The 24,021-nt window shown below is 54.7% G+C and overlaps 2 protein-coding genes across 4 annotated transcripts in view; both read right to left on the minus strand.

Moving 5' to 3' along the window:
* Positions 1–4,890, minus strand: part of Myo15b (myosin XVB) — a 31,112-nt gene extending 26,222 nt beyond the window's left edge. Inside the window, exons 1-9 of the mRNA XM_076870487.2 lie at positions 2,852–4,890; positions 2,393–2,456; positions 2,064–2,173; positions 1,822–1,896; positions 1,422–1,518; positions 1,041–1,144; positions 826–889; positions 619–732; positions 346–507 (exon numbers count right to left, since the gene is read on the minus strand). Coding sequence (XP_076726602.2) covers positions 346–507; positions 619–732; positions 826–889; positions 1,041–1,144; positions 1,422–1,518; positions 1,822–1,896; positions 2,064–2,173; positions 2,393–2,456; positions 2,852–4,890 — 2,829 coding nt within the window. The remainder of the gene's footprint in view (positions 1–345; positions 508–618; positions 733–825; positions 890–1,040; positions 1,145–1,421; positions 1,519–1,821; positions 1,897–2,063; positions 2,174–2,392; positions 2,457–2,851) is intronic.
* A 5,453-nt stretch (positions 4,891–10,343) lies between these two features.
* Llgl2 (LLGL scribble cell polarity complex component 2) overlaps positions 10,344–24,021 on the minus strand; it is a 39,152-nt gene continuing 25,474 nt past the window's right edge. For 2 of the 3 annotated variants that reach the window (XM_076869186.2, XM_076869187.2), the window contains exons 7-26: positions 20,644–20,806; positions 20,359–20,491; positions 20,025–20,079; positions 19,320–19,474; positions 16,017–16,234; positions 15,853–15,920; positions 15,558–15,711; positions 15,367–15,471; positions 14,736–15,028; positions 14,496–14,646; positions 13,903–14,053; positions 13,118–13,234; positions 12,845–13,011; positions 12,193–12,457; positions 11,813–11,972; positions 11,530–11,558; positions 11,282–11,329; positions 11,057–11,099; positions 10,907–10,968; positions 10,344–10,691 (exon numbers count right to left, since the gene is read on the minus strand). In XM_076869186.2, the coding sequence (XP_076725301.1) occupies positions 10,684–10,691; positions 10,907–10,968; positions 11,057–11,099; positions 11,282–11,329; positions 11,530–11,558; positions 11,813–11,972; positions 12,193–12,457; positions 12,845–13,011; positions 13,118–13,234; positions 13,903–14,053; positions 14,496–14,646; positions 14,736–15,028; positions 15,367–15,471; positions 15,558–15,711; positions 15,853–15,920; positions 16,017–16,234; positions 19,320–19,474; positions 20,025–20,079; positions 20,359–20,491; positions 20,644–20,806 (2,545 nt within the window). In that variant the 3' untranslated portion in view covers positions 10,344–10,683. Of the gene's footprint in view, positions 10,692–10,906; positions 10,969–11,056; positions 11,100–11,281; positions 11,330–11,529; positions 11,559–11,812; positions 11,973–12,192; positions 12,458–12,844; positions 13,012–13,117; positions 13,235–13,902; positions 14,054–14,495; positions 14,647–14,735; positions 15,029–15,366; positions 15,472–15,557; positions 15,712–15,852; positions 15,921–16,016; positions 16,235–19,319; positions 19,475–20,024; positions 20,080–20,358; positions 20,492–20,643; positions 20,807–24,021 lie in introns of those variants that run through there. The other variant, XM_076869189.2, reaches the window with a different exon arrangement.

Below are 24,021 nucleotides of genomic sequence, written 5' to 3' on the forward strand. Positions count from 1 at the left end.
CCAAAGGGGAAACAATAACTCTTAGGTCATGGTGTTTTTATGAAAACTGAGTTAGACAACATGTGCCAAGTGACTTGCCCAGGGCTAGGCACAAAATAGCTGCTCAGTTAATGCCAGGTGCTCTACTGATGGGCAGCAGCTGAGTGTAACAGGTACTGGGAAAATGTAGACTCTCCAGGGCTCAGTTTTCTCATCTAAACAATGGGTGTCTCCCTCTTTGGGGACAGCCCAAGGCTTTGTAGGCTCCTACACGTGAGGGCTTGACATCATTTTCATTGTTCTGACTGCGCAAAAAATTACTGCTAATCAGCGTCTCCACTAGCCCTGCCCACAGGGGAAGCCCACCTCTGAAGAAGAAAAGCAGATGTTTCCCAGGTGCAGGACAGTGGCCAGCATGGCCCATATTGCAGTCAATTCCTCGGGGCTCAAGCCCAGCACCTGCAGGGCCTTCTCTAGCCTTCTGAAGTCCAGGGCATCATCCTTGCCCTGGAGGCTACAGGCCTGGCCCTGTAAAGCACAAAGGGGCTGAGGGGGCAGGTCTAGTCTCCCACTGCCTCCCTCGACTCCTCACACCTGGGCTGAGACCTGGCCCTTGAACCACAAGAGCATCACCCTCACCTGGTTGAGGTAGTAGTAGGTTTCTGGTCCTTGCAGGGAGAGCTGCTCCTGCTCCATGAGATCCAACCCCGCCAGCAGCTCATAAAATACATGGAAGCTCCGCTCAGCCTGGGCCTTTGGGAAGACTGGCGTAGGTGGAACGATGCCTGGAGGCACGGCCCCCTCACTTTGGGAATTGGGAAGGGGTAGACAGGAGGGCACCCTTACCTGGAATACCACTCTGGAGGTCTCAAGCAGATAATGTGACACAGAGGCTCCCACAATGACACCACTGTGGGCACAGGAGATGGGCTAGGGTGCCCCTGTTGTACACTGGAGCCCCTCTTAGAATGGGCCCACGAGAGGCTAGGACCAAGGGCATCAGCCCCAGGCTCCCAGTAAGGGTAACCCATTACAGATGCCAATGGACCCCCATCACTCACCGCTGCAGGCAGAAGCATAAGGCCTGGCCAAAGCGGCTGGCGTTGGCATTGAGGAGAGTCTTGGCATGGCCAAAGCTGCTGAGCACAGGCAGCACATCATCCAGCTGTGGGGAGGAGGGGTGCTTGAGCATCTCTGGGATGACAGTGGTACTGCCTCAAGGGTTCCTTGTGCCTGCTGGCTGTGCTGGGCCCATGGGGGAGTCAGACCCCTCAGAAAAGTTCCCCAGCCCCCACAGCAGGCAATGACTGGAGCTAACTCCAGGAGAAGCCAGAGACTCAAGACCACTCTCCTTTGGCCCAAAGGAAAGGGATGATCTCTCTTGGACCCTTGGCAAGTGGCCAGTTGCCCCTTGGAGGGAGACAGCTTCAGCCCAGCCTCACCTGGCACCCTCTGTCCCTTGCCTGCTGCTGCTCCAGGATGCACAGGAACTGCACAATCTTCTTGGCAGCTTCTGTTTTCCCTGAGCCACTGCGCCCACTGCAGGAGGGAGGAGCTGGGGATGGGTGGAGACCAGGAGGTTCTCCAGGAAGGAGACTGTGGGACTGCCTCCCTGAACCTGCACAGTGGGGCTGTGCCACTTGGAAGTGACACACTGGAGAACCCCAGAAACATGGATAGATGCAGGGTGTGGAGGTTGAACAGAAAGGGGCCTATGTGGTGACCTCAAGAGCAGACCCCAGTGAAGTCCAGAGCTGTCACCCCGTGGTGCACCAGACCTCATGCCCCACCTGCGAGTCCTCAGGGAGGCCTGCGGGCTCAGGCAGGCCAGCCAGCACTCACCTGAGAAGGATGCAGGGGTCCTGCCCAGTGCTCTTAAATAGGCTATAGGCTGCTGCCACGATGGCAAATACGTGTCTGGGGAAGGAGGGCAGAAAGACGGGAAGGTTGCCAGAGATGGGCCTCTAGGGTGCTCCTAGGTATAGGTGAGACATGCCCACAGGCCCCAGGGCCAGTCAATGGGCTGTGCTGGGGCCCAGCCACCAGGGAGGTAAACACAAATTTGAAAGACCAAAGGCACATACGGGGTGGTATTGGGGGCCTTCCCAGGGTGGTAGCTGGTTAAGATCTCAGATGAGAAGAGAGGCAGGGGCTGGTGGGGATTCAGAACCACCAGGAGGGGCCCCCCAAATGTCTGGGGAAGGAAGCAGAAGTTGTTATTGGTGCATGGAGGCAGCAGGAGGAGGCAGCGCTTTCCAGCTGGGCCCCACGCTGCTCTGTAGGACCCCAGACAGAGGCTCACCACCCAGCCCAGGCACAAAGAGGAAGGAGAAGCCTTGGGATGCCCAGGAGCCCTCTATTCCTAGGGGAAAGGGAACCCAGCACACCACCAGCTCCTTGTAGGCCCCCATACATAGATGCGGCCCAGGTGAAACCTCTTCTTGAGGCACAGCAGCACAGAGCTGTCACACACCAACCTGTGGGGACAGCAGGGTGGAAGGGAGGAGCTGGGAGATGAAGGAGGTCCTGGCCTAGCTGTGCCAGGAGCTTCAGGGACACCTGGGGCAAGTCACCCAACTTTTTAGAGCCTTAACTACAGAGGGAGGGTCTATTCAGTAAATGACCAATCTATGGGGGTAGACAAGGAACAGGCTCCTGAAAGGGAAGCTTTGTGCCAATTACAAGAGGAAGTCCCAGGAAGGGACACCTGACTTTCACTCCTCACCAGCCCCCTCTAGTCAGAAAACCTTTTGTGGGGCAAAAAATCTTTCTAAGGATTCTATGGAAGTCTATTCAGTTTATAAAGATGAGTGTAGGTGGCGTATAAGAAACCGCCAGGCAGGGATGGCCGATTTGGAACCCGGCTGCTCACCCCAGCCGGGCCAGGTCCTCAGTGTCTTCCAGGCCGTCTCTGAGGCTCCTACCCTCAGTACCCAGGAAGGATGCCTTCAGGTCAGGCCCAAGGCTCAGCTCCAGGTCCCTCTCCAGCGCTGCCTCGGCCTCATCCTCCGGCTCCCACTGCTCCCTCAGGGACCAGCAGGAGCTCCTGTCGCGCTCCAGGCGGGTCTCCAAGGTGAGTCGGGGCAGCAGCGCGTTGGTGCCCAACCCAGGGTCCTGGTGGGGGCCAGAGTCCCGCGCCCAGTGCACTGGGGTCTCGGCTTCCAAGGTCTCTGGCTCCGCTTCGCTGCTGGAGCCGTTCTCCTCGAGTGGAGTCGAGTCTGGGGTAGTCTGCGCGAGGAAGACGGCGGGGCGGAGCCCGACCGCTCCTTCTCCACTCGCCACGTGCCTCTCACTCTCCCGGGCAGCCTCCCCGGTGTGGGCGTCCGCGGACACTTCCCTTGAGCTCCTGCTGCCCGAAGCCCTCCCCTCCCTGTGCATCCTGGGGAACACAACTGCGAACTTGGGATCTGGAGTGGGGTCCTCATCGTCGGAAGGGTCCTCCGGGGCTGGGCTATCCCGGCCCTGTGGAGGGCTCCTGCCACCGCCAGGTGGAGGCCTCGGCGATGCTCTCAACCCGGCTAAACCCGCCAGGCGCAACGCGAGACGGCGCCTCCGTCCAGGCCCGCGGCCCCGCCCCTCGCCCTCCCGAGGCTCCGCCCCAGGCTCCCGGGCCCGAGGCTGCCGTAGCCGCCGCAGCAACCACTGCAGCAGGCCCAGGGCCCGAACCACACGCAGAAGGCGCTCCTTGAGGCCCGCGCCACCCGACCCTGAGGCCTGGGGTGAGAGGCCTGGAGTGGGCCTCGCGCGGAGCTTACGGAGCACCGTGAGGGTGGCCTGTGGCGCTGGGTCCTCTGGACCTGCCCCCTTTTCCGACGCCGCTTCGCTCTGGTCCTCTGCCACCTGCAACTTCCCCACCACCTTTCCAGTCTGGAGGCGCTGAGCCCGGGCCGCAGAGGCCTCGACTGTTTCAGGCTGGGCGTCCTGCAGCTCCGCCTCCTGCTGCGCCCAGCCATCACTTGTATCCGGAGAAAACATGGGGTCTCGAGAATCCCACGAGCTCCCAGGGACGTGCGCACAACTGCGCTCCTCGAGGGAGCTGCATGCCGTGGCTTTTCCATCCAGGTCGATCTCTTGGGCATCAGGAACCCAGCTTGCTGTCCCCAGGGGTGCCGGTGGGCGCTGTCCAGGCCGGGTCCCCTCCGGACTCAAGTCCATATTTGTCCCAGAATCCTCACTCGCTCCCTGGGACCCTGTCCCCGACGACACTAACTCATGCAGAAGCTGAGCTGAGGGTTCGTCACTGCCCTGACTGCTGCTGGTCTGGCATTCGCCTGGATGCAGCGCTGACTCTGGCCATATTTTGTTCCCTTCCGGGCCCATTTCCGTTGGCTCTGACTTAGTCCGCAGCTGCAAGGCCCCCTTGCCCTGGCTGCTCGTCTCCTGGGACTCTTGAGCTTCGCTGTCCCGGCAAGAGCTGCCTCGGTCCCCTCCCGATGGTTCACTTTCGCGGCTCCGAGCCTCTCGGCGGCCGGGCTGAGCCAAGGGTTCCTGCCCCTTTCCTTTCCTCTTGCGACGACGGCGGCGCTGGGCTGTACCCTCTTCTTCCGGTAGACTCTCCTCATCCTGGCGCTCCCCACGGCTGTCCCCTGGTCGGTGGCTCTCCAAGGGCCCGGATCCCCTATGCCGCGTGCTGCCTTGCCTCTCCTGTGCCTCCAGTGGCGGCTCAGCACTTGGCTTTCTGCAGCCACCGTTCCCGTCTGTGGCCGGCTTCCTATGGCCACTAGCGAGTCTCTTGTCCCCTGCGGTGTCGGGCTCCTTGGAGGGTCTCGCCCGGAGGGCTTTGCCGCGGCCAGGTCGGTGGTCCTGGCTAAGTGCGCTATCAGCGCTAGCCGACCCGGACTCCTGCTTCCCTGAGGCTGGCCTCCCAGGTCTCGCCCTGCGCTTCAGCGCTTTGTTCTTGCTCCCACCCATAACAGTCCCAGAGAAGACAGGCTTCACACTTCCCAGGTTCTTTTTCCTTTTAGGGGTCTGACTGCTTCAGCTGTGTTCTGGTGAAGCTAAGGGCTCTCCAGTTAGCATCAATAATGCAGGAGACAGTGAGTCCTGACCCTCTCAGCCAACAATGGAGCAGAAGCACCTGCGAAAGAGGAGACTCTGTGGATTAAGGCCATGGACAGGGCAACCTTGCTGGGCCTCGCTCCCAGCCAGGCCAGCCTGGCACCATGCCAGACTGGCACCATGCCAGACTGAGGGGCCCACCTTTGCTTCTGCCTGTTTGCTCGCCTGGCTGGGGAGGGCAGAGTGAAACTGTGTGGGGCTTCCTACTTCTCCTGGGTCTGGGAGGCTGGGACCAGGTGACCCTGGTATGCAGGGAATGCTCCATGAGTATTATTAGTTTGTTCTTTTCCATTGTGAACTATAATTTATCCAAAATTGCACATTGAATGGTGCATCTTGAACTGGTATAAAATAGATGGCTGTGTACCCTCTTATAGTAATGAAACAAAACCAGACCCCATAAATCCCAATTAAATCTCCCTCTCCCCTCCCTTCCTTCCTTCCTTCCTTCCTTCCTTCCTTCCTTCCTTCCTTCCTCCTCCTCCTCCTCCTTATTCTTTCTTTCTATTTTATGGTTCTGGGGATGGAACTCAGGTTCTGGGGATGGAACTCAGGGCCTTGTACATGCTAGGCAAGTACTCTACCTCTGAGATAGAGATCTATCTTCTCACCCCCCCCAATAAATATTAACATTTATTTTGGAATAGGAAATACATTTTCATAGTTCAAAATTCACAAAAGTCCCATTCCTGACCCTCAGCTATTCAATTTCCCCTTGAGGTTTCCCATTTTCCAGAGTTATCCATTCAGATAAAAATGAATCTTTTTTTCCTTTTAGCAAAAGTGGAATCTTATCTCACTACTTTTTTTTTCACCTAACAATTTCATTTGGAGATTTTATAATACATAGAAAATTTCCCTCTCTCCTCACTCCCTTGTTTTTAAATTGCATGGTAATCCAGCAAATTAATGCACCATCATTTAACCAACTTCTTGGTATGTATCTATATACCTATAGGTACGTATAATTGTGTATGTGTGTGTGTGTGTGTGTGTGTGTGTGTGTGTGTGGTTGCTGGGGTTTCAACCCAGGAGCATTCTGCTTCTGAGCTCTATAACCCCAGACTTTTTAAAAATTTTGAGACAAGAGTCTCACGAAGTTACCCAAGCAGGCCTGGATCTTGCCATCCTACTGCCTCAGCCTCCTCAGCAGTTGGGGTTACAGACGTGAGCTACTTCACCCAGCTATTGATAGATGAGGATGCTGCCTCATCTCATCATTTGCTTAAATTACAAAAAACACTGGAATTTCATCAGTATCCAAGTAGGAATAATTCCTAGAAGTAGACTTGTTGGACCGTAGGCTATATGTGTTTGTAATTTTGAAGATTTCCAAACATTATGGTTACACTTCTGTTAATGCAGAAGTGTTGAGAGATGAAATGATCGGATGGTGAGAGGTGTAACCTAATCAGTCTGTCTTAGTTTGGGTGGTAACTGCAGGCAGGTAAAAACTGTGGCTGGAGGAGGTGGTAACCAGGGCATGCCCTGGAAGGGTGCATCTTCCGTGGCCCTTTACCAGTGGCCCCCTCTTCGGCTTTCTCGCTGCCATGAGCTGAGCAGCTTCCCTCTGCTGTGCCCTCCCCCCATGATGCAGCCTCACTTTCTGCCATACCAATGGAGCCAGAGTCTATGGACTGATACCTCTGAAACTATGAGCCCACAATAAACTTTCCCTCCTCTAAGTTGTTCTTGTCAGGTATTTTGGTTACAGTGACACAAAAGCTGACTAAAACACCAAAATTTTCCCTCATGGAGATCGTATTCATATACATTCCCACCAGTAAAACAGAACAGGTGTCTCTGCATAGCATTAATACAGGGTGGTGTCCAACACACTGAAACAAATAAAAAATAAAATATAAATAAATAAGAAATTAAGTTTAATTAATTTAATAAAATTAAATAAAACTAATAATAAATTATAAATAAATAAATAATAAAATGAGTAAAATAATATAAAATTTATTTTAAAAATTTAAATAAAATTTGGGCTGGGGTTGTGGCTCAGTGGTAGAGCACTCACCTGGCATGGGTGAGGCACTTGGTTTGATCCTCAGCACCACATAAAAATAAATAAGTAAAGGTATTGTGTCCATCTACAACTAAAAAATATTTTAAAAATCTAAAAGAAAAAAGAAAAGTGGTACCAACACTCTGAAGCAAAATCCCAATGCCTTAAATTCATTTTTCTATGGGAAAAAAAAGCAGACTTCCCTCCTCTTAGAGACACTATGATCCTTTGACACCTGTCTTTTTTCATCTTTGGGGGTCTTCCTCTAGGACACAGGGTGGGGGGTCTGCTTCTTGATGGCTACACTGTAGTTCAACCCAGTCAGGATTCCCGAGGTCACCGGAAGGTCCCTGGGACATAGCAGCTGCTGCAAGAGCAGGTTCTGGGGCCCCAAGATGGAGCCAGCTGAGTTGTTGAGCCAAGGCCCAGGACCTGCCCTCTCAGGGACTCCTGTGTCCCACTGACCCATCTTGCTCTGGCCTCTGTTCACCAGCAGCACCACCTAGTCCTGGAGCAGGGGAGGAACATTCCAGACTGCAGCACTTTCCCTTAAATGCCTGCCTGACATCTGTTTCTGCATATCTCCTTGAAGGAGCCTCAGAGGCAGTAGAGCAGTCTCACTCAGAACGCCCCGAGGGCCACTCAGCCCAGAGGCCTGGTTAAGCAGAGTTGAAAGTGACTCATCCAGTGCTGTGTGCATCTCCAGGAGTCAGCTGTCCCCGCAGACCACAAGCTCATGGGTAACAGCTGTGTTTGGAGACAGCTCTAAGCTGCACCCCCCACCATCAATGCTGCCAGGTAAATGGGCAGTGGTATTCAGAGAGCTTGAATCTCCCACACAAAGCAGAATGTGGGGTGAGAGAGGTATTTATTTACACAATGGTTCACTGCACAGCATTGAGAACCCTCTACAACCACAAGCAAAGTGGGTAACCTCAAAAATGCTGAGTGAAAGTAGCTGTGCATGAAAGAGTATCTGCTGCGTGATTCCATTTATTGATAGTGCAAAAGCAGGCAGTGTGATTGAGAGTTTGCCCTGGGATGTGGGGGATGCTGTTTAGCACGGGGGAGTGTGTCAAGCTGTGCTCCTTTGACTTCTGCACTACCAGCACCTATTTTATAAAGATAATTCAAGGCTGGGCACAGTGGTGCACATCTGTAATCCCAGCTACTCAGGAGGCTGAGGCAGGAGGACTATAAATTGAAGGCCAACCTAGGCAACTTACAGACCCTGTCTCAAAGTAACTAACTAAAAGGGTTGGGGGTGTAGCTCAGTGGCAGGGCACCCCGAGTTTAATCATCAGTACTGCAAAAACCAATCTAGGAAACAAACCAGAAAGAGCTCGCTCACTGCTCTGCCTTGGGCAAACATGAATAATTGCAAAAAGCTAGCACTTTAGGGCTTATGATACACCAGGCGCTGTTCTAAATGCTTTACTATGAAGTCATTGTATCCTTGAAAGCACACTGGTAGGTGCTATAAAGATGCCCATTTATGGAGGAGACCACTGAGACACGCAGCCAGTCAGGGTCAGAGATAGACCGCCAACCCAGGCAGTCTGGCTCCAAAGGCCCAGCTGGAGAATGGGTGTGAGGTGCTGGCATCAGCCACAAAGCTCTGGCAGCTAGCTATGTGACCCTATTACAATGTGTCCTGTTCTTGGAGCAGAACAGAGAGCTATGTCCCCCTTCAATCTTCTACCTGCTTGGTGAGGTTAGGTGACTGCCTCTCTTCCTGTTGACTCAGGCCAGGACTTGGATCACTCAAGGATCAACCTGGGTAATCTTTCTTTCTCTTTTTTTTTTTTTTTTTTAAATTTTTCTTTCTTTCTCTTGCTGGAGATGGAACCCAGGGCATCATGCATGATAGGCACACATGCCACCACTGAACTACATACCCAGCCCTCCCTCACACTGGGACCTCCTCCGGCGGCTGTGTTCTGAGCTCTCTGTGACTCCATCCCCTTGGGGAGCCAAATCCTTCTCTGCTGGCCTCACCCACTATTCACTTACTCTGACCTCCTTGGCTTGGGTGTTTACAAGGAGCTAGGTGCTGTGTGTTCTTACAGGCTCTCATTTAGTCTTTACAACCTTCTGAGACAGGTCCTTCTATTATCCCCCATTTTATATATGAATTAAGGCACAGGAGGTCATCTGCCCAAGGTCACAGGGCCAGTCACAGACCAAGCCAGTGTTCAAGAGCTGGATCTGCCAAACTTCAAAGTCAAAGTGAACACCAAGCCTCCCACCTGTTTGGATGCCTGAAACCCTCAGATCTAAGTTGAGAACCCTGAATCCAGTTTCCTATGGCACATCTCCATGACCTCTGGAGCCAGCACCTCCCATCTGGTGGCTTCTCCACAAGGCAGTGACAGTTGTCGACCTTTCAATGCCTCAATTTGCTCCCTATCACCTCTTCTGTGGACTGCTAGAAGGACCCCTGACTCCTCTCCCTGTGCCAGCCTAGCTTCCTCCAATTCGCTTGCTAGAGGACCAGCTGCTTCTGTTTGCTCATGCCCGGCAACAGAAACCATTCACCTCACATCCCAGCCTGAGGATGCCTTAGAACTGAAAGAAACCTGCCCATGTCAGCTAGCACTTGAGCGCACTGGGTACTTAGGCAAGGCTCCAGTTAGTGAGCGCGGAGGTAAGCCTGTTTTTAAAGTCTTCCTGGTATTTGCAGGGTTGTGTGTTTTCTTTTTTCGAGACAGGGTCTTATTACATTGCCTAGGCTGGCCTTGAATTCCTTGGCTGACACAATTCTCCTGCTCCAGACTCTTGAGTAGGTAGAACTACAGGTGCTACCATCAAGCTAGGCTCTTTCTTCAGCCTCCTATCTGATCTAATCAGGCAGACAGCCGTCAAATGGAAACGCTGGCTCTCCGCTCTGATTCACAATGCTTATGTTATCACAGTTTTCTTCAATTCTTGGTGTCTAGGCAGGAAACTTTGTGTCTCTTGACATTTGTTCTTTAAGCTAACTAGATAAAACAAACTGTACAACCTCTTAAATTCACAGCCAAAGCCCTGTTCCTCTCCACAGGGGGTGGGGGTGTCCTGTTCTCCAGGTGGGACAAACAGACTTTGGATGGTTCATACTTGCTGTTTATTCCCAAAGAATGAGCACTCAGTTATGTATGTTCAGATACAGACAAGCATGGTGGGCTCAGATTCAAATGCTTAAAAAGCTGGTTCTTTGAGGCTTCCAAGGCTGGGAACAGACCCGGGGCGAGGCCAGGTCTGCTGAGACTTCCCATTTATTTGGACAATTGAAGTCAAGTTCTCGGACCAGTCAAGAGGTAATAAGGTGTTTATTAAAAACTCTGTTTCACCCAAAGGCAGTTAAGATTTATAATTTAAAACCCAACCCACTACAAAAAGGGGGGGGGGGGCAGAGGAATAAAAACTGTGCAACATTGATAAAAGGACTGAGACAGACAAGGCCAGGAGGGGCTGCCCCAGGAGTGGGGTCTCTCCTCCTGCAAGGCCAGGAGCAGCAGCAGGGTGGAGACCAGGGGCACTTGAAGCCCATGGCCTGGCCCAGTGCACAGGCCTCTCCAGCAGGAGCAGCTCTGCCCACTAAGGGCCCTCAGTAGTGTGTGTTCATCTTGCAGCTTGGTCACCTGTCCTGTTCACTCCGCTGTGGATGGATATGGGGGAAAAGCAGCTCATGACCATCCTGGGCAGGACAGTCACCCACTCTGAGCCTAAGCAGTTGTTTTCCAGGACATCCAGGGCATGTGTCAGGGCTAGGATGGCCCCAAAGGCCTATCAACCCTGGGGAAGGGGCCCAGCGCTCTTCCTCTGATCCCTCCCAGGAAGTACAGCCTCCCAAGCAGTGCCCTGAGTCCCTACCTCCCCCACTGCCGAAGCTGCATCCCACAGCCATTCGGTGAGACCGCCAATTGCCACAGCTCCTGCAGCACCAAACACAGGGAGTCACCACCCACAGGCCCCTCCACCCTCAGTGCTCTCCGCCCCCTCTCCAAGAGCCTGGGGACTTACCCTCGGTCCCCCTCCAGTGTGCTCTGGATTTCCTTCAGGACTCCTGCAGGGCAGTGAGGCCTGGTGAGGCCAGCAGGGGCTGGGCCAGCTAGCAGTCTCTCCCCGCTTTGCCCGTCTTGCCCACCTCAGGGAAACAGCCCTCAGTTTCACCCTGGGCCTCCAGGCCTCACCCAGTATCCAGGAACACCCTTCCCCTCCCTCCTGCCAGCCCCCACCCTGACTCACGCTCATCATTGAGCAGTGCGTGCTCCATCACCGGGCCGGGTTTCTTCTCTGGAAGGCAGAGGCAGGTGAGGTGGACCCTACTCTGGGTCCTTCTCTGCCTGGCTCTCCTCTTAACAATGGTACACTTCCTATTCCCAGCACCGAATCTCCTTGCTCACCTGGGGCTCCATCCCTCCCTTCCCGCCCCAGTCTGACCAGGTGTGGCCCAGGTGTTCCCCCAGGTGGTAGCCCCAAGAGGCCTGACTTACCCTCTCCATCACTTTGGCTCCCTGAGTTCCTGTGGGGGGAGAGACAGTGAGGGCCAGGAGCCTCTAAGCTCCTTACTCTGACCCTGAAAGCCTTGGTCCTGTGAAGACTGCATGGCATCAACTGACCTGGCCTGCCACAGTACCGGGTCAGAGAAGAACAGAGCCAACAGAGCCCTTCCCTGAACTGGTGACTTGCAAGGGAGGAAGGGGGCCTCTGACTAGTCAGCAGAGGGGAGGCGGCGGGGGGAGAGGCCATGCAAAGGTCTTTTGCCCTCCTCCTCACCTGGTTTGGCCCAAGGACTTGTCCAGGCCAGGGCCATTGCCATTGCTGGGGCGGCTGTGGTGCTTGGTTCTGGCAGATTCCACCAGACACCGGGGCTCGACCAGCCATTTGGTGGAAAGAGAAAAGCGCTCAAACTCTGAGGGTGAGATCAGGTAGAAACCTGGACAGCAGAAAAGAAATCTGACAGATAAGGCGAGGCCAGGGTTCCAGGGCTGAGGCTGTGGGAGAGCTTTCCCGCAGGGGAAATTAGGAGACAGAACCTCCCTCTCTGCTCTTCACCAGGAGCCAAGCCAGCCTGGCTGTCACAGCCTCGCTGCTGTTCCCTCTCCAGCCCTCAGCAGTGCCGGGGGAGCCCCCATCCACTTGCCCCGCCTGCACACCTTGGCCATATTTGGTGAAGACACAGGAGGCAATGCCGCTGACGTCCTCCCGGCGAATGCAGCTGTATCGCACCTGGGGCTTGAGCAGGGGCAGTGAGACCACCTGGATGTCACCCAGGTTGGTGAGGACCGCCAGATGGTGCTCCCCATAATCCTCTGCCCGACAGCTGCTGAAATGGGCCACACCAACTCGTCGGACCCTGGAGCCCTCCAGGGCTGTCAGCTTCAGTTTCAGCTTGGCACTCACCTTGGGCAGCGTGAACACCTGGGGCACAGGGCAGTGCTCATGCTGTGGCTATACCACAGTTCTCTTGCCCTGCCCTCAGCAGATGCTCCCTACCCTATCTCAGTGCCCGCCCTGCACCCAGCTCTTAACACAGTTACTGCACTGGACTGGGAGGACAGGAGGCTGTCGACCTCCACGTCTGGTGGTCTTCCTTCCCACAGACTCAGGTGCTGCCTCAGTGTCCCTGCCTGAGCTTGGGGTCCAGAGACCCCATACAAGACCACTCCCCTTCTTTCCTGTGCCTTTGTCATCTACGACTAACTCCAAATAAAACTTTGTGCCCCAGCTTTCACGACTTGTGCCCAGGTGCTGAGCCCCAAAGAGGTCCCAGGAATTCCTGAGGGATCCTGCTGCCACATGTGGTACCTTAAATTGTTCCTCTGACACCACAAGCAGCTGGTGGCTTCCCTGCATGTCTGGGCTTTTTGACAGGTCATGGGCCACTTCCAAGGGCTCAGGAAGAGGTATGCTGTGCCCGTCGAGCACCAGGATACCCACAACAGGCGCTCGGTGCATCAGTTGGATCTCCTTGGCTATAGAAAAGAGGAGGAGGGCCCTATGGTGGGTGGCCAGGCTGGAGATACCACCTCACCCAGCCCAGGCAGATCAAGCACCCTGTACTCCCCTGTCAGCACTCACCCTGTTCCGCCCGCACTGGCTCATCCATTCTCCGCTCAGCCGGGGGCACACGCAGGGAGAAGGCATAGACAGTACCTCCATTGGTGCCAGCCCACAGCGAAGGGCAGTGGCGGGAGCCTACCAAGAGGAAAAGGTTTGCATATCTAGCCTCTGGCTCTGGGAGTCGGGCAGGAACAGGCAAGCTGGGCTTCTGTCCTGTCTTTATCATTAGATACCACGTGACTCCAAAGTCCGGTTAGCAAACTTTAAAGAGGTTTTCTCCTCTTCAAAATGGACATGCTGTAGGCCCTGCCCACCTCCCAGGAAAAGATGGGAATGTCCCTTTGACAACTGCATGGCGCCCGCACATGGATGGTCCCAAATCCACGACAGCTCAGCCCTAGCTGTGATATGGCCGAGGATGCTCCCACCCATCAGAGGAGAAGGCCAGATAGTGGACATTTCCACCTGCCTATCAGGTACCAGCAGGCACCACATCATCTTAACCCTCACAGATGCTCCAGAAAAAAAGACAGCATCCTTCATTCCACAGAGAGGGAAGCTGAGGCCAGAAAGGTTAAACGATGTGTCCAAGGCTCTATTTCTAGAGCGCGGTGGAGCCTGGATATGAAGCCAGGGCAACTCAACTTGGGAGCCCAGGGTAGGGGAGGGAAAAGGCAGATGGGGACTCTGATCTCCCCTGCTCACAATGGGAACCCCTCAGAAGTCCCAGACAGGCAGCGGCTCTCACGTGCTCTCACGCCAGGGGTGTCCCTCAACCCCCCAACTTCAGGCAGGCCACTCACTGTCCCTCAGGTAGGTGTCGGCAAAGTAGAGGGTCCGGACAAAGCCTGTGAAGGAGTCTTCAGCTGAGCGGGCTTCGATCTTGCGCTGCACAGGTGCCAACTCCATGTTCTGCAGCCCCATCCGCTCGGGCTTGGTGTTTGCTGCCTGCATCTGCAGTGAGGTGGGTGGTCCTGAGAGAGAGGTCTGTTTCCCCACCCCAGGGGCACTGCTCGATGCCAATCCTCCCAGAAAGGCTGGAAGGCTGGCCATAGCCATGTCCAAGCAGACCTTGTACAAGTGGGAGGTGCCTTGGAGGGAGCTTGCCTGGTCTCCCAGCACATTGTAGGGAAAGGGGCAGAATAATAAGAAAACAACTGATTTTTGCTGGGGACTCACCTCCAAGGTAAGCATTACAATCTTTTGTGCTTGGAGAAGCTGAGGCACAAAAGCAGCGTGACATACTGGCAGTCACAGTTAGTGGGGTGAGAACCTAGGTGGCCTGAATTCAGAGCCTCTGCTTGTAGCCCATGAAGCCCAGGGAGGGAGAGTCACGTGGTCCAGGTGATGGCTGCCCTGGGCTTGGCCAGGGCTCAAGGGCAGCCTTAGGCCTCACCTCTCCTGGGGGGCCAGCTGGCCGCCGCTTCCGGCTAGACACTCTGCTGCGGCGCATCCGGCGGAATGACTGACGCAGGGACTTCTTGAGGGACTTTACACGGGACAGTGGGCCCTCCAGGGCTAGTTGGTCACTGGGGTGGAGGGTACACCTGGGGGACATAAGGTCATCAGTGCTGCCAGGGTGCAGGGTCCTCCCAAGGCCTTAGTCCCAGACCCCAGCCCCAGCCATCACACTCACTTGACAAAGACCTGCCGCCGCTGCTGGTGGTCAAAGAGGCCAAAGCCGTGGCTGGTGCCAAAGGCCACAAGCCGCCACTCAGAGTGCAGGGCCAAGGAGGTGACCACAGCTGGGGGTTGGCATTGTACCAAAACAAAGGGCTGAAAGCCGGGCTCAAAGTACACGGGCCCTGAGCGGGCGGCCAGGCGCTCATGTCCCTTCCAGCGGTAGCCCTCCTGGTCCTGCAGCAGGTCGGCCTCCACCTCCTCCACAGCATGCTCTGCCGCCTCGTCGTTCAGCTCCAGCACGAGCACCTGGGTGGGGGCAGATGTGCTCAGCAAGATCCCAGCATCAAAGGACAGCAAAGGATCAGGACTCAAGTCCAGGCTCAGCCTCTGCCTAGCTTCCAGCCTTTGTTCTGATTTTAGGAGGAGAGGGAAACAACCAACCTTCCTCTATGGGATCGAGGAACCTTCTAGGGGCCTTTCTCTATTGGATTGAGAAACCTCTATCCCATGGGAGAAGCACAGAGAATGTGCACTCCTGGTGACACCTGTGGGTGGGTGCTCGGAGGCTGGTTCCTGTCCCTGCTGCCCAGAGTCACCCCACCGTTCCTCCACAATTCCTCCACCGTTCCTGCCCAGCCTGCTACCTGCCCTGCCGTGCCTGCCACAGCCAGGTAGCCACTGTATTTGCAGAGGAAAATCTTCTGGATGCCCAGCCGGGGGTCATCACTGTAGGGGTCAAAGGAGCCCACCTGATGAGGGAGAGGAGACCTGTGAGCAGCCAGGGCCAGCCCCATCCTTCCCACCCCACCTCCAGCTTCTAGGTTCCTGGCCTCACCTTACGGAGTGGAGGCCACTCGTCTTCGCCCTGAGCATTGAGGTTCTCGCCGGGGTCCGTTTCAGTGAGGAACACCCGCGCGGTGCTGAGTTTGTATAGCAATCGCAAGCAGACACCAGAGGCATCCCAGAACCGTACAGTGCCGTCCTCGTGCCTGTGGGCAGAGCCCACCTGTCCCCCGTGAGAGTGATGCCGGCTGGGGTGCCCAGTGTCTGGCACACACTCCTCAGGGCGGTGCCCTCACCCACCTTGCCCCTCCCCTGGGAGGAGGAAAAGTAGCATCAGAGTCACTTACCCTGTGAGCAGCAGGTCCCTCTGGGGTGGGGATGGGGCCAGGCTGGTGCCACCATTGATGGGCCATTCCTGGAGAAAGAGACCAAGAACTCCAGGACTGCTTGGCCCCAAGATGGGCAAGGCTGGGTGTGGCTGGGCTGGGGCAGGGGCCGGGGCTGGACCTACCATGGTGGAAAACTGAGCATTCTGCCGGCTGCCCGCGGCAATAATGTGTTCCCACAGCTTCAGAGGGATGTTGGAGACGTGGTGGGAGCAGGTGATGGCGGAGCAGTGCAGGGAGGCCAGGTAGGGTGGCTGGACAGATGGCCAGCCTGCTGTCTGCAGGTCGATCACCACCAACTCCTCTTCGGCCAGCACCACAAGGGCATAGGGGTCATCAAAGGCTGGGGTACAGGCCAAGGGTCAGGGCCCAGGAGCAAGCAGTTTGCCCCCGCCTGGCCCTGCAGAAAGAGCTATAGCCCCGGAGCCTGGAATCTGCAGGTGCAGAGCGCCCTTGTTCTTGGCTACAAGAACAAAATCTTTCACCTCAGGGAGGCATCAGGTGTGGGGAAGCAGCCTGCCTGTGTCTGCGCTGCGGAGAGCTAACTGGCCCAAAGCTCACAGGGAGGGACACACCTGGCTGGAACCTGGGCTCCAGCCAAGGCTGAAAAGGTAGAGTCCCTGCCAGGAACGGAACCCACCCAGCCCTCTTCCCTGGTTCCTGCTCTCCCTATTCAGGCCACCAGCTGCGGCTGGATCATGCCCATTGACGCTGTGTCCCTGCAACACCAGCGAGCAGGCCTTTAGCACCCTGGCTGCCCATGGTGCATTGCCTTACTGCACACAACACCCTCTATCAGGCCCGACCCCAGCTGCCACTCAATAAACACGTCCTGAAAACTGGCTTCCGGGAGCCCCCCTTCCTAGGCCAGGCTGATCTTGCCGGGCTCCCACTTTATCCACCTGGAGAAACTGCTGCCAGTTCAGAGCAGCGGCCTGGCTGAGTGCTTCTGCACATTCTGGAAGCCTCATCTGGCTGCACATCTGTCACAGATGGACATTTTCTGCTCCGAGGGCTTCCCTGCATTAGCACCCCATCCCAGTGTCGCTGTCTGGCAGAGCCCATCCTGTCTCCCTCCACTTGCTCCCCTCCAGTTCTCTCCAATCAGGATTTTGTCCCCAGCAGAGAGCTTTCCTCTTGGTTGCCACGTGACCAGGTGTCCATCTTCCCCCAGCTGGGGCCCTCTTTTGCCTTTCTGCAGGTGAAGCATGCCGCCCACCCAGGTCTCCTTCCTCTCTGACCAGCGCTCAGCTTCCTTCACTAGATTCCGCCAATCTCCGAGTTCCTACTATCTTCAGCATGCACCAGGGCGGGTTTCCTCATGGCTGCTTTCATCTGTTGTCCCCTGCGCTACTGGACAGCCTCACCTGCCCCAGGCTTTTCAGAGCTCTGCATGGGTAACTCCAGAGCTTTCTTCTTTCCCAGGTCTCTGGTCAACATCTCCTCAAACTCAATTCCATTCAAGAAAGCCTGTTCCTCCCTGTACCTTCTCCAATCTTCCTGAGACAACACCCCTTCCCATCCTGATCCTATCTTTCCTCCATGTACCTCCACCTAGACAAGGGGTTGATAAATCACAGCACAAGGGCCAGAGCTGGTCCACTGCCTGTTTTTGTAGGATGACGCACTGTGTATGCACTGCCCGTGGCTGCACTTGCTCTACAACGGCAGGACTGAGGAGAGGGGGCAGGGACATCATTTGTTACCCAGTCCTTCACGGGTCTGGGCCAAGGTCAAGGCTGACTATTAGAACACTCCAAACCCAGCCATGTCCTGTGCCTCCGTCCCAACCTGAGCTTCAGCACCCCCCCCCTTGATTCCCACCTCCACCCCATGGGAAGTTCCCATACAGATTCTTTCCGAACAGAGGCCAGACTATGGCACCTTTGCTTGGGGCTCTAACCCCTCTCAAAATATACCTAAAGGCTTCCGAGCCTCTAGTTTTACAATCTGGCACTGTCCCCGTCTGGAGTCACCTCCTCCCTCTGTTCACATCTCACTTGAGCAAGCAAAGAGGTCTCCTGACTTCAAGTCTCTCATCCCAGGTCCCTGTGGGGCCTACCTTGCCCTCTAAGTTCATTCCAGGGGTGGCCTTGCTGGCCACCCTGCCGAAATCAGCAGGGTCACCTGCTTCCTGCCCCTGCCCCCTCACCTGGCTTTGCTTTTTTCTTGCTTCTGATGTTATTATCAATTTTTTCCCTATTTCCCCACACTTGAGTAAGCCCTACCAGAGCAGGGACTTTGCTCCTGGGATAGGGCCTGGCGGGTGGTGCCTGCTTATTAAATAAGAAAGTCTGCCCGGCAAAGGCCTATGGCAGAGAAATCGCACAAGAGACTCAGGGTGCCCACACCCTGAGGGGAGTAGTTCTGATCATGCACTCAACCCAGGCCACTGGATCCGATTTGGTGACACAGATGGACAATCAGAGGAGCATGGCCAGCCCTAGAAGGCCCTGGCTTTGTTTGTCTTGTTTTGCACTGCTGGGATTGAACCCAGGGGTACTGAGCCACCCCCGACTTTTTTTTCTGATCTTGAGATAGAATCTCATTAAGTCACAGGCCAGCCTCGACTGTATGATTCCTGCTGCCTCAGCCTCTAGAGCGGCTAGGGTCACAGGCGTGTGCCACTGTGCCCAGCACACCATCGGTTTTCAGTGTACAGCTCAGTTGAGTTTCTCTTGGGAGGATCCTCTGCTGGGGATCAGAGGATCCAGTCAGCCAAGGTAAGCAGGGAGAGGCCACAGCCCAGTAGATCCCAGGCTCTGTCCCCACATGGCACTGACTGGTTTGAGGAAGGCAGCTCTGGAGCCCTGCTCTCAGCATCAAGTAAGAGGAGGAAGGAGGGGCCAGGAAAAAAGGAAAAGCAGGCTTAGGTCTCTTCTGTGATGGGGACACCAGGGCTGGGTGGGTCACTCACTAGTGGAGGAGGCCCACCCTCCTGGAGAGCTCCTAGAGGCCTCCTCCCAGGTGCTGACATCAGCCCTTGCTGGTCTTGCCTGTCACCCATTTATGAGGCTGACTCAGAGCTGGCCCCACACAGCTACCTCCCGCCCCACCCAGAAGGCAGGCTTCACTGTGTCTCAGCCTGGACCTTCTTCCTAAGCTTGGTGGACGGTAAATCTAACAAGGCGGATCTGTCCTCACTGGGCTAAGTCCCTCAGAGCCTGGGAAGGGCAAAGAAAGTTCAGGGCAGGCAGGAGGTGTGACCTGGTAAGGATGAAGCTCCAGGCTGTGAACCCAGTTGGGAGGACACAGGGAGGGAGAGAATGGAGTGACATGCCACTGGCCTTGGTGACACTTTGTAGTACTAAGAAGGATCCAGGAGGGTGGCTGTTTCGGCATGCCTGTGTAGGACCCTCCCCTTTATTTATGTGCCTACCCAGCACCTCCCACGCCTCACCCTCTGCCCTCTCTTGAAGCTTGCCTACCGGCTGCAGGGTCCACCTCCGCCAAGACGGTGAAGTCAATGACACGGGAAGTGAAGTCGAAGGCTACCTGCTGGCCATTGTGGACCACTGAGATGCAGTGGCGGTCTCCGTAGCTGGCACGTGGCATGCCGCCCTGGAAGATGGTGAAGGGCAACCTGCGGGTATAAGGGGAAGGCTGGGCTGGGCTCCGCACCACTCAGGCAGCCTGGAGCTGGGCCTGTGGTATGGTTTTCCAGAGCACAGAGAAGTGGCCAGCCTTCATGGCAGAGCCTGGGGTGGGTTCCCATGCTGGGAGGTAGGCCGGTCTCAGGGTGACTGGAGTGGGTAAGGCTGGACCCCAACCTCATGCCCACTGCAGCAGCCCAGGAGAACCCAGGGTCAGGCAGGATAGGCAGCCTCCAGCTGAGTCCCTGCCTCTACCTCAGGCCTTCCTGCATCGTTCTTTCTGAAGAAACAGGCCTGTGACTAGAAGGGTCTGTGACCTGCTTACTGAGACCATCTCTCTGGGAGGGTGGAAGGAAGGTGTACGGATGGATTTTGCAGCACCTGAGAGGCATGGGTGGAGAGCCTGCCCTTCCCTGCCTACCTAGCACCCAAGACACACCTGCAGTTGTTCCCTAGGACCATCTCCCCAAGTAGTCCTGAAGCCTCTCTAGCCCTGAAGGGAGTCTCTGGGAGACAGAGAGGACAGAGCACCATACCTACCCCTGCCTGGTGGTCAGCCAGAAGATTTTGGTAATTGCTTTGCAAGGAAAGGGACCTAAAAGAAAAGTGGTCAGCTGGAACAAGCATATGCCGGTTCCCACCGGCACAGATTGCTCATGTGCAAGGACACCTCACACCCAAACCCTCATGTGGATCTGGGCTGGGGAGTCTCGTTGAGCAGTTCCTAGAGACAGCCTCAGTGGGCATCCAAAGTCTGTGTGGCTTTGGATCAAGCCCTGAGTCTCTCTGGGCCCAGGTTTTGCTTCTGTGAACAGGGTACCCCATGTCTGAATTCAGTAGACTAAAGGGACTCCTCAGACCATGAGGCACTGACCGTAAGGCATGGAGCTGCGCAGGGGCTCGGGTTGCTGGGCCTGACTGGACACAGGCCACTGGCAATGGCTGCCATCAGAGTGGCAAGTGACAATGAGGCGGCCATCCCGCTGCCAAGTGACATTCTCCAGTTGCTTTAGAGGGGGAGAGGGAGAGAGAGCAGTGGGTGGGACTGGGGCAGTGTTAGCAAGGTCTGATCCTCCCCCCCTGCTGCCCAGCGGCTGCACTGCCAAGTGGGGGCTGGGGAGAGCCACGAGGTATCCACCTGTGTCGGGGCACCACCTACCTGGTTACTGAGGAAATGACAGAGTACATGGCTGCCCTGCAGGTCCCAGATGACAACAAGGCCTCGGCTGTAGCCGATCAGGACCTGGTTGGGGTCTCGAGGGTGCTCCTGCAGAGCCTCTACCATCTCAAACACTCGCCGGTGGCGGGCCTCTTCTGGCAACCTGGAGAGGGCAGCGCAGTCAGCCCATAGCAACAGTGGCAGCCTGTGTGCCATCACGGAAAGGTGGCCAGGACACACTGATTTAAAAAATAAATAAAACCCCAAGAAAATGCCACACAGGTGGTATAATCATAAAGAAAGGCAAGGAAGTGATTTCTGGAAGTCAACCTGGAGGAGGGATGGAGCAAGAAAGAGGGAGCTGTGATGAGGAAGGGCATGTGGGGATGCTCAGGAGCTGGCTAGAGGGGGAGGATCACTCTCACGAATCATGCAACCATACAGTCATATTTAGGGCTTTCTACAAGGAGGTGGTATTTCACAAGAAAGAAATTTTTATTTTATTTTATTTTATTGAGAGAGAGAGAGAGAGAGAGAGAGAGAGAGAGAGAGAGAGAGAATGAGAATTTTTAATATTTATTTTTTAGTTATCAGTGGACACAACATCTTTGTATGTGGTGCTGAGGATTGAACCCGGGTCGCACGCATGTCAGACGAGTGCACTACCACTTGAGCCACATCCCCAGCCCAAGAAAGAAATTTTAAAGATCAACAAAACTTTATATTACTTGGCCCAGCCCTAGAACTGACTTCTCTTCCTCTTCTGGATCTGGAATGCTGACGTGACTCTGGAGGTACTGAGGCCAACAGAGAACCATGTGGCAGCAGACATGAGACCGAGACCCAACACCAAGAAGTCAAATGGAAGCCTGGACCCTGAAGGCACCCCTATACTGCAAATCAAACCAAACCAAACCTCTCAGCTTTCTCATACCCTATGCTGTAAGCAATGGCTTTTGTGGAATCAGAATTAGCACTGGGAGTGGGACCTGAAGGGTCACTTTCACTTATCTGTAAAGTTTTGATTTTTGAAGTGGATTCCAACATGAAGTATTACTTTGTGTGTGTTGTGTGTGCACGCACACGAGTACACATGCTCTAGGACGGAAGGCACAGACTCTCGCATGTGAGGCACAGGCTCTACCAATGAGCTACACCTGGTCCTGGTAAATTACTTATTAAAAAAAAATTTCTTAAAGAATCACACCATCTTAGAAAACACACTGAAGCATCTGGAAGAACAACAGAAGGAAGCTGCATGGCTGGACGGCGGCTGCTGCACATCCCGGTGACTATGCTCCACACCGTGCCCACTGGCATGTGACCTCATGCCACCTAAGGCATGCTATTACTTAAACACTGGAATAACCCCATACACATAATTTTACATACTATTTTCCCCATCATCCAATGAGACACGGCTGTTCTCTCGTGTGTTTGAACACCATTCAAGGCTTTTTTTGGGGACTGGGTATTGAACTTAGAGGCACTTGACCACTGAGCCAGATTCCCAGTCCTATTTTGTATTTTATTTAGGGACAGGGTCTTATTGAGTTGCTTAGTGCCTTGCCATTGCTGAGGCTAGCTTTGAACTCACAAGATTCTCTTGTCTCAGCCTCCCGAGCCGCTGGGATTACAGGCATGTGCCTGGCCGCAAGGCCTTCTTACTGAGGGCAAATGATGTCTTTACAGAGCTGAAGGCTGCTGCATAATCAGATAGCGCCCAACCACCCCACCTCTCACCACTGAAAGAAGTTCTGGAATGGTCATTGCCACACCTCTGTCTTTTCTTTTTTCTTTCTTTCTTTTTTTTAAAAATATTTTTAGTTGTAGGGCTGGGTTTGTGGCTAAGTGGTAGAGTGCTCACCTAGCACACGTGAGGCACTGGGTTCGATCCTCAGCACCAACTAAATATAAAATAAAGATACTGTGTCCACCTAAAGCTAAAAAATAAATATATAAAAAAAAATAGTTGTAGATGGACACAATGCATTTATCTATCTATTTATTTATTTATTTATGGTGCTGAGGATATCTGCTATCCTATCTGCTAAGTGAGAAAGGCACTGGAGTTTGTACACAGAGGGACCCAGCCCCATGAGCTACCTACCAATGTGTAGCTCATTGGTAGAGCCTGTGCCTCACATGCAAGAGGCTGTGCCTTCAGTCCCTAGAGCCCCAGCCCTAGCCCCACCTGTGTCTTTTGTACATATTTCCCCTCAGGATAGTGACATGCTCAGAGTCACAGTCACCAGAGTTGGCCACTTTAAAAGCCTAGGTAAGTGTGGTCAAAGTGAAGGCCAAAGGAGGATTTAGACTGGAGGCAGCCTCTCTGCATTAGGCCCCTTCTTGTCTCCCCTCAGATCAGCTAAGGGGCGGGGACAGGGCAGGGCTGGGCTCTGAGGGTCACTTGCTGAGGAGCAGGTTCTCCCACCAAGGTGCCCACAGATGGCACCCAAGCTAGGCCCCAGTTGTGCCCTCCTGGTGTCCTGCAAACTGCTCTACCCTGATCTCAGGCACACTGCCCCAGCCCTACCCTGCTAAGTGAGAAAGGCACTGGGGTTTGTACACAGAGGGACCCAGCTCCATGCAGGAATCCTCCCAACCCTGCCCTGGCCAGATGGAACCTGCTTCAGTGTCACTCAGGGATGTGGAGAGTCCAGGCTGCCAGCTATGTGCTCTAAGCCTGGCCTAGAGCCCTCTAGGACCAAGGCCCCTGTCCCCTGAGACTGCAGAACATTCTGTCACTAGCAACCTAGCCCCCAGCAAGCCCAGGCAGGCTCCCTGGTCTCCCTTTGAGCCTGCCTTCCTCTGCTGCCATGTAGTCCTGGAGCAGCAGAGCACCTACAGGCTTTTCAGCCATGGAACCTGCACCAGTGGAAGCTCAGCACGTGCCCCAAACATAAGGCACAGCAGGAGCTGGCCCAGTGGAGCAGGGTTTGGGTCCCAGCTACCCTACTGCACAGCCCCCAGATTTTGAGACATACAATCTCAGGGAAAGGACACTGGACTGAGTTGGTAACTTCACACCAGCATTTTGGGCCTCACTTTCCTCACCTTTAAATTAGGTGACATGTTCAGAGAAATGCAAATCAAAACCACCCTAAGATACCATCTCACTCCAGTAAGATTGGCAGCCATTAGGAAGTCAAATAACAACAAATGCTGGCAAGGATGTGGGGAAAAGGGTACTCTTGTACATTGCTGGTGGGACTGCAAATTGGTGTGGCCAATTTGGAAAGCAGTATGGAGATTTCTTGGAAAGCTGGGAATGGAACCACCATTTGATCCAGCTATTCCCCTTCTCGGTCTATTCCCTAAAGACCTAAAAAGAGCACACTATAGGGACACTGCTACATCCATGTTCATAGCAGCACA

The sequence above is a fragment of the Callospermophilus lateralis genome, chromosome 11 (genome assembly GCF_048772815.1).
Source record: "Callospermophilus lateralis isolate mCalLat2 chromosome 11, mCalLat2.hap1, whole genome shotgun sequence".
Classification (NCBI taxonomy): domain Eukaryota; kingdom Metazoa; phylum Chordata; class Mammalia; order Rodentia; family Sciuridae; genus Callospermophilus; species Callospermophilus lateralis.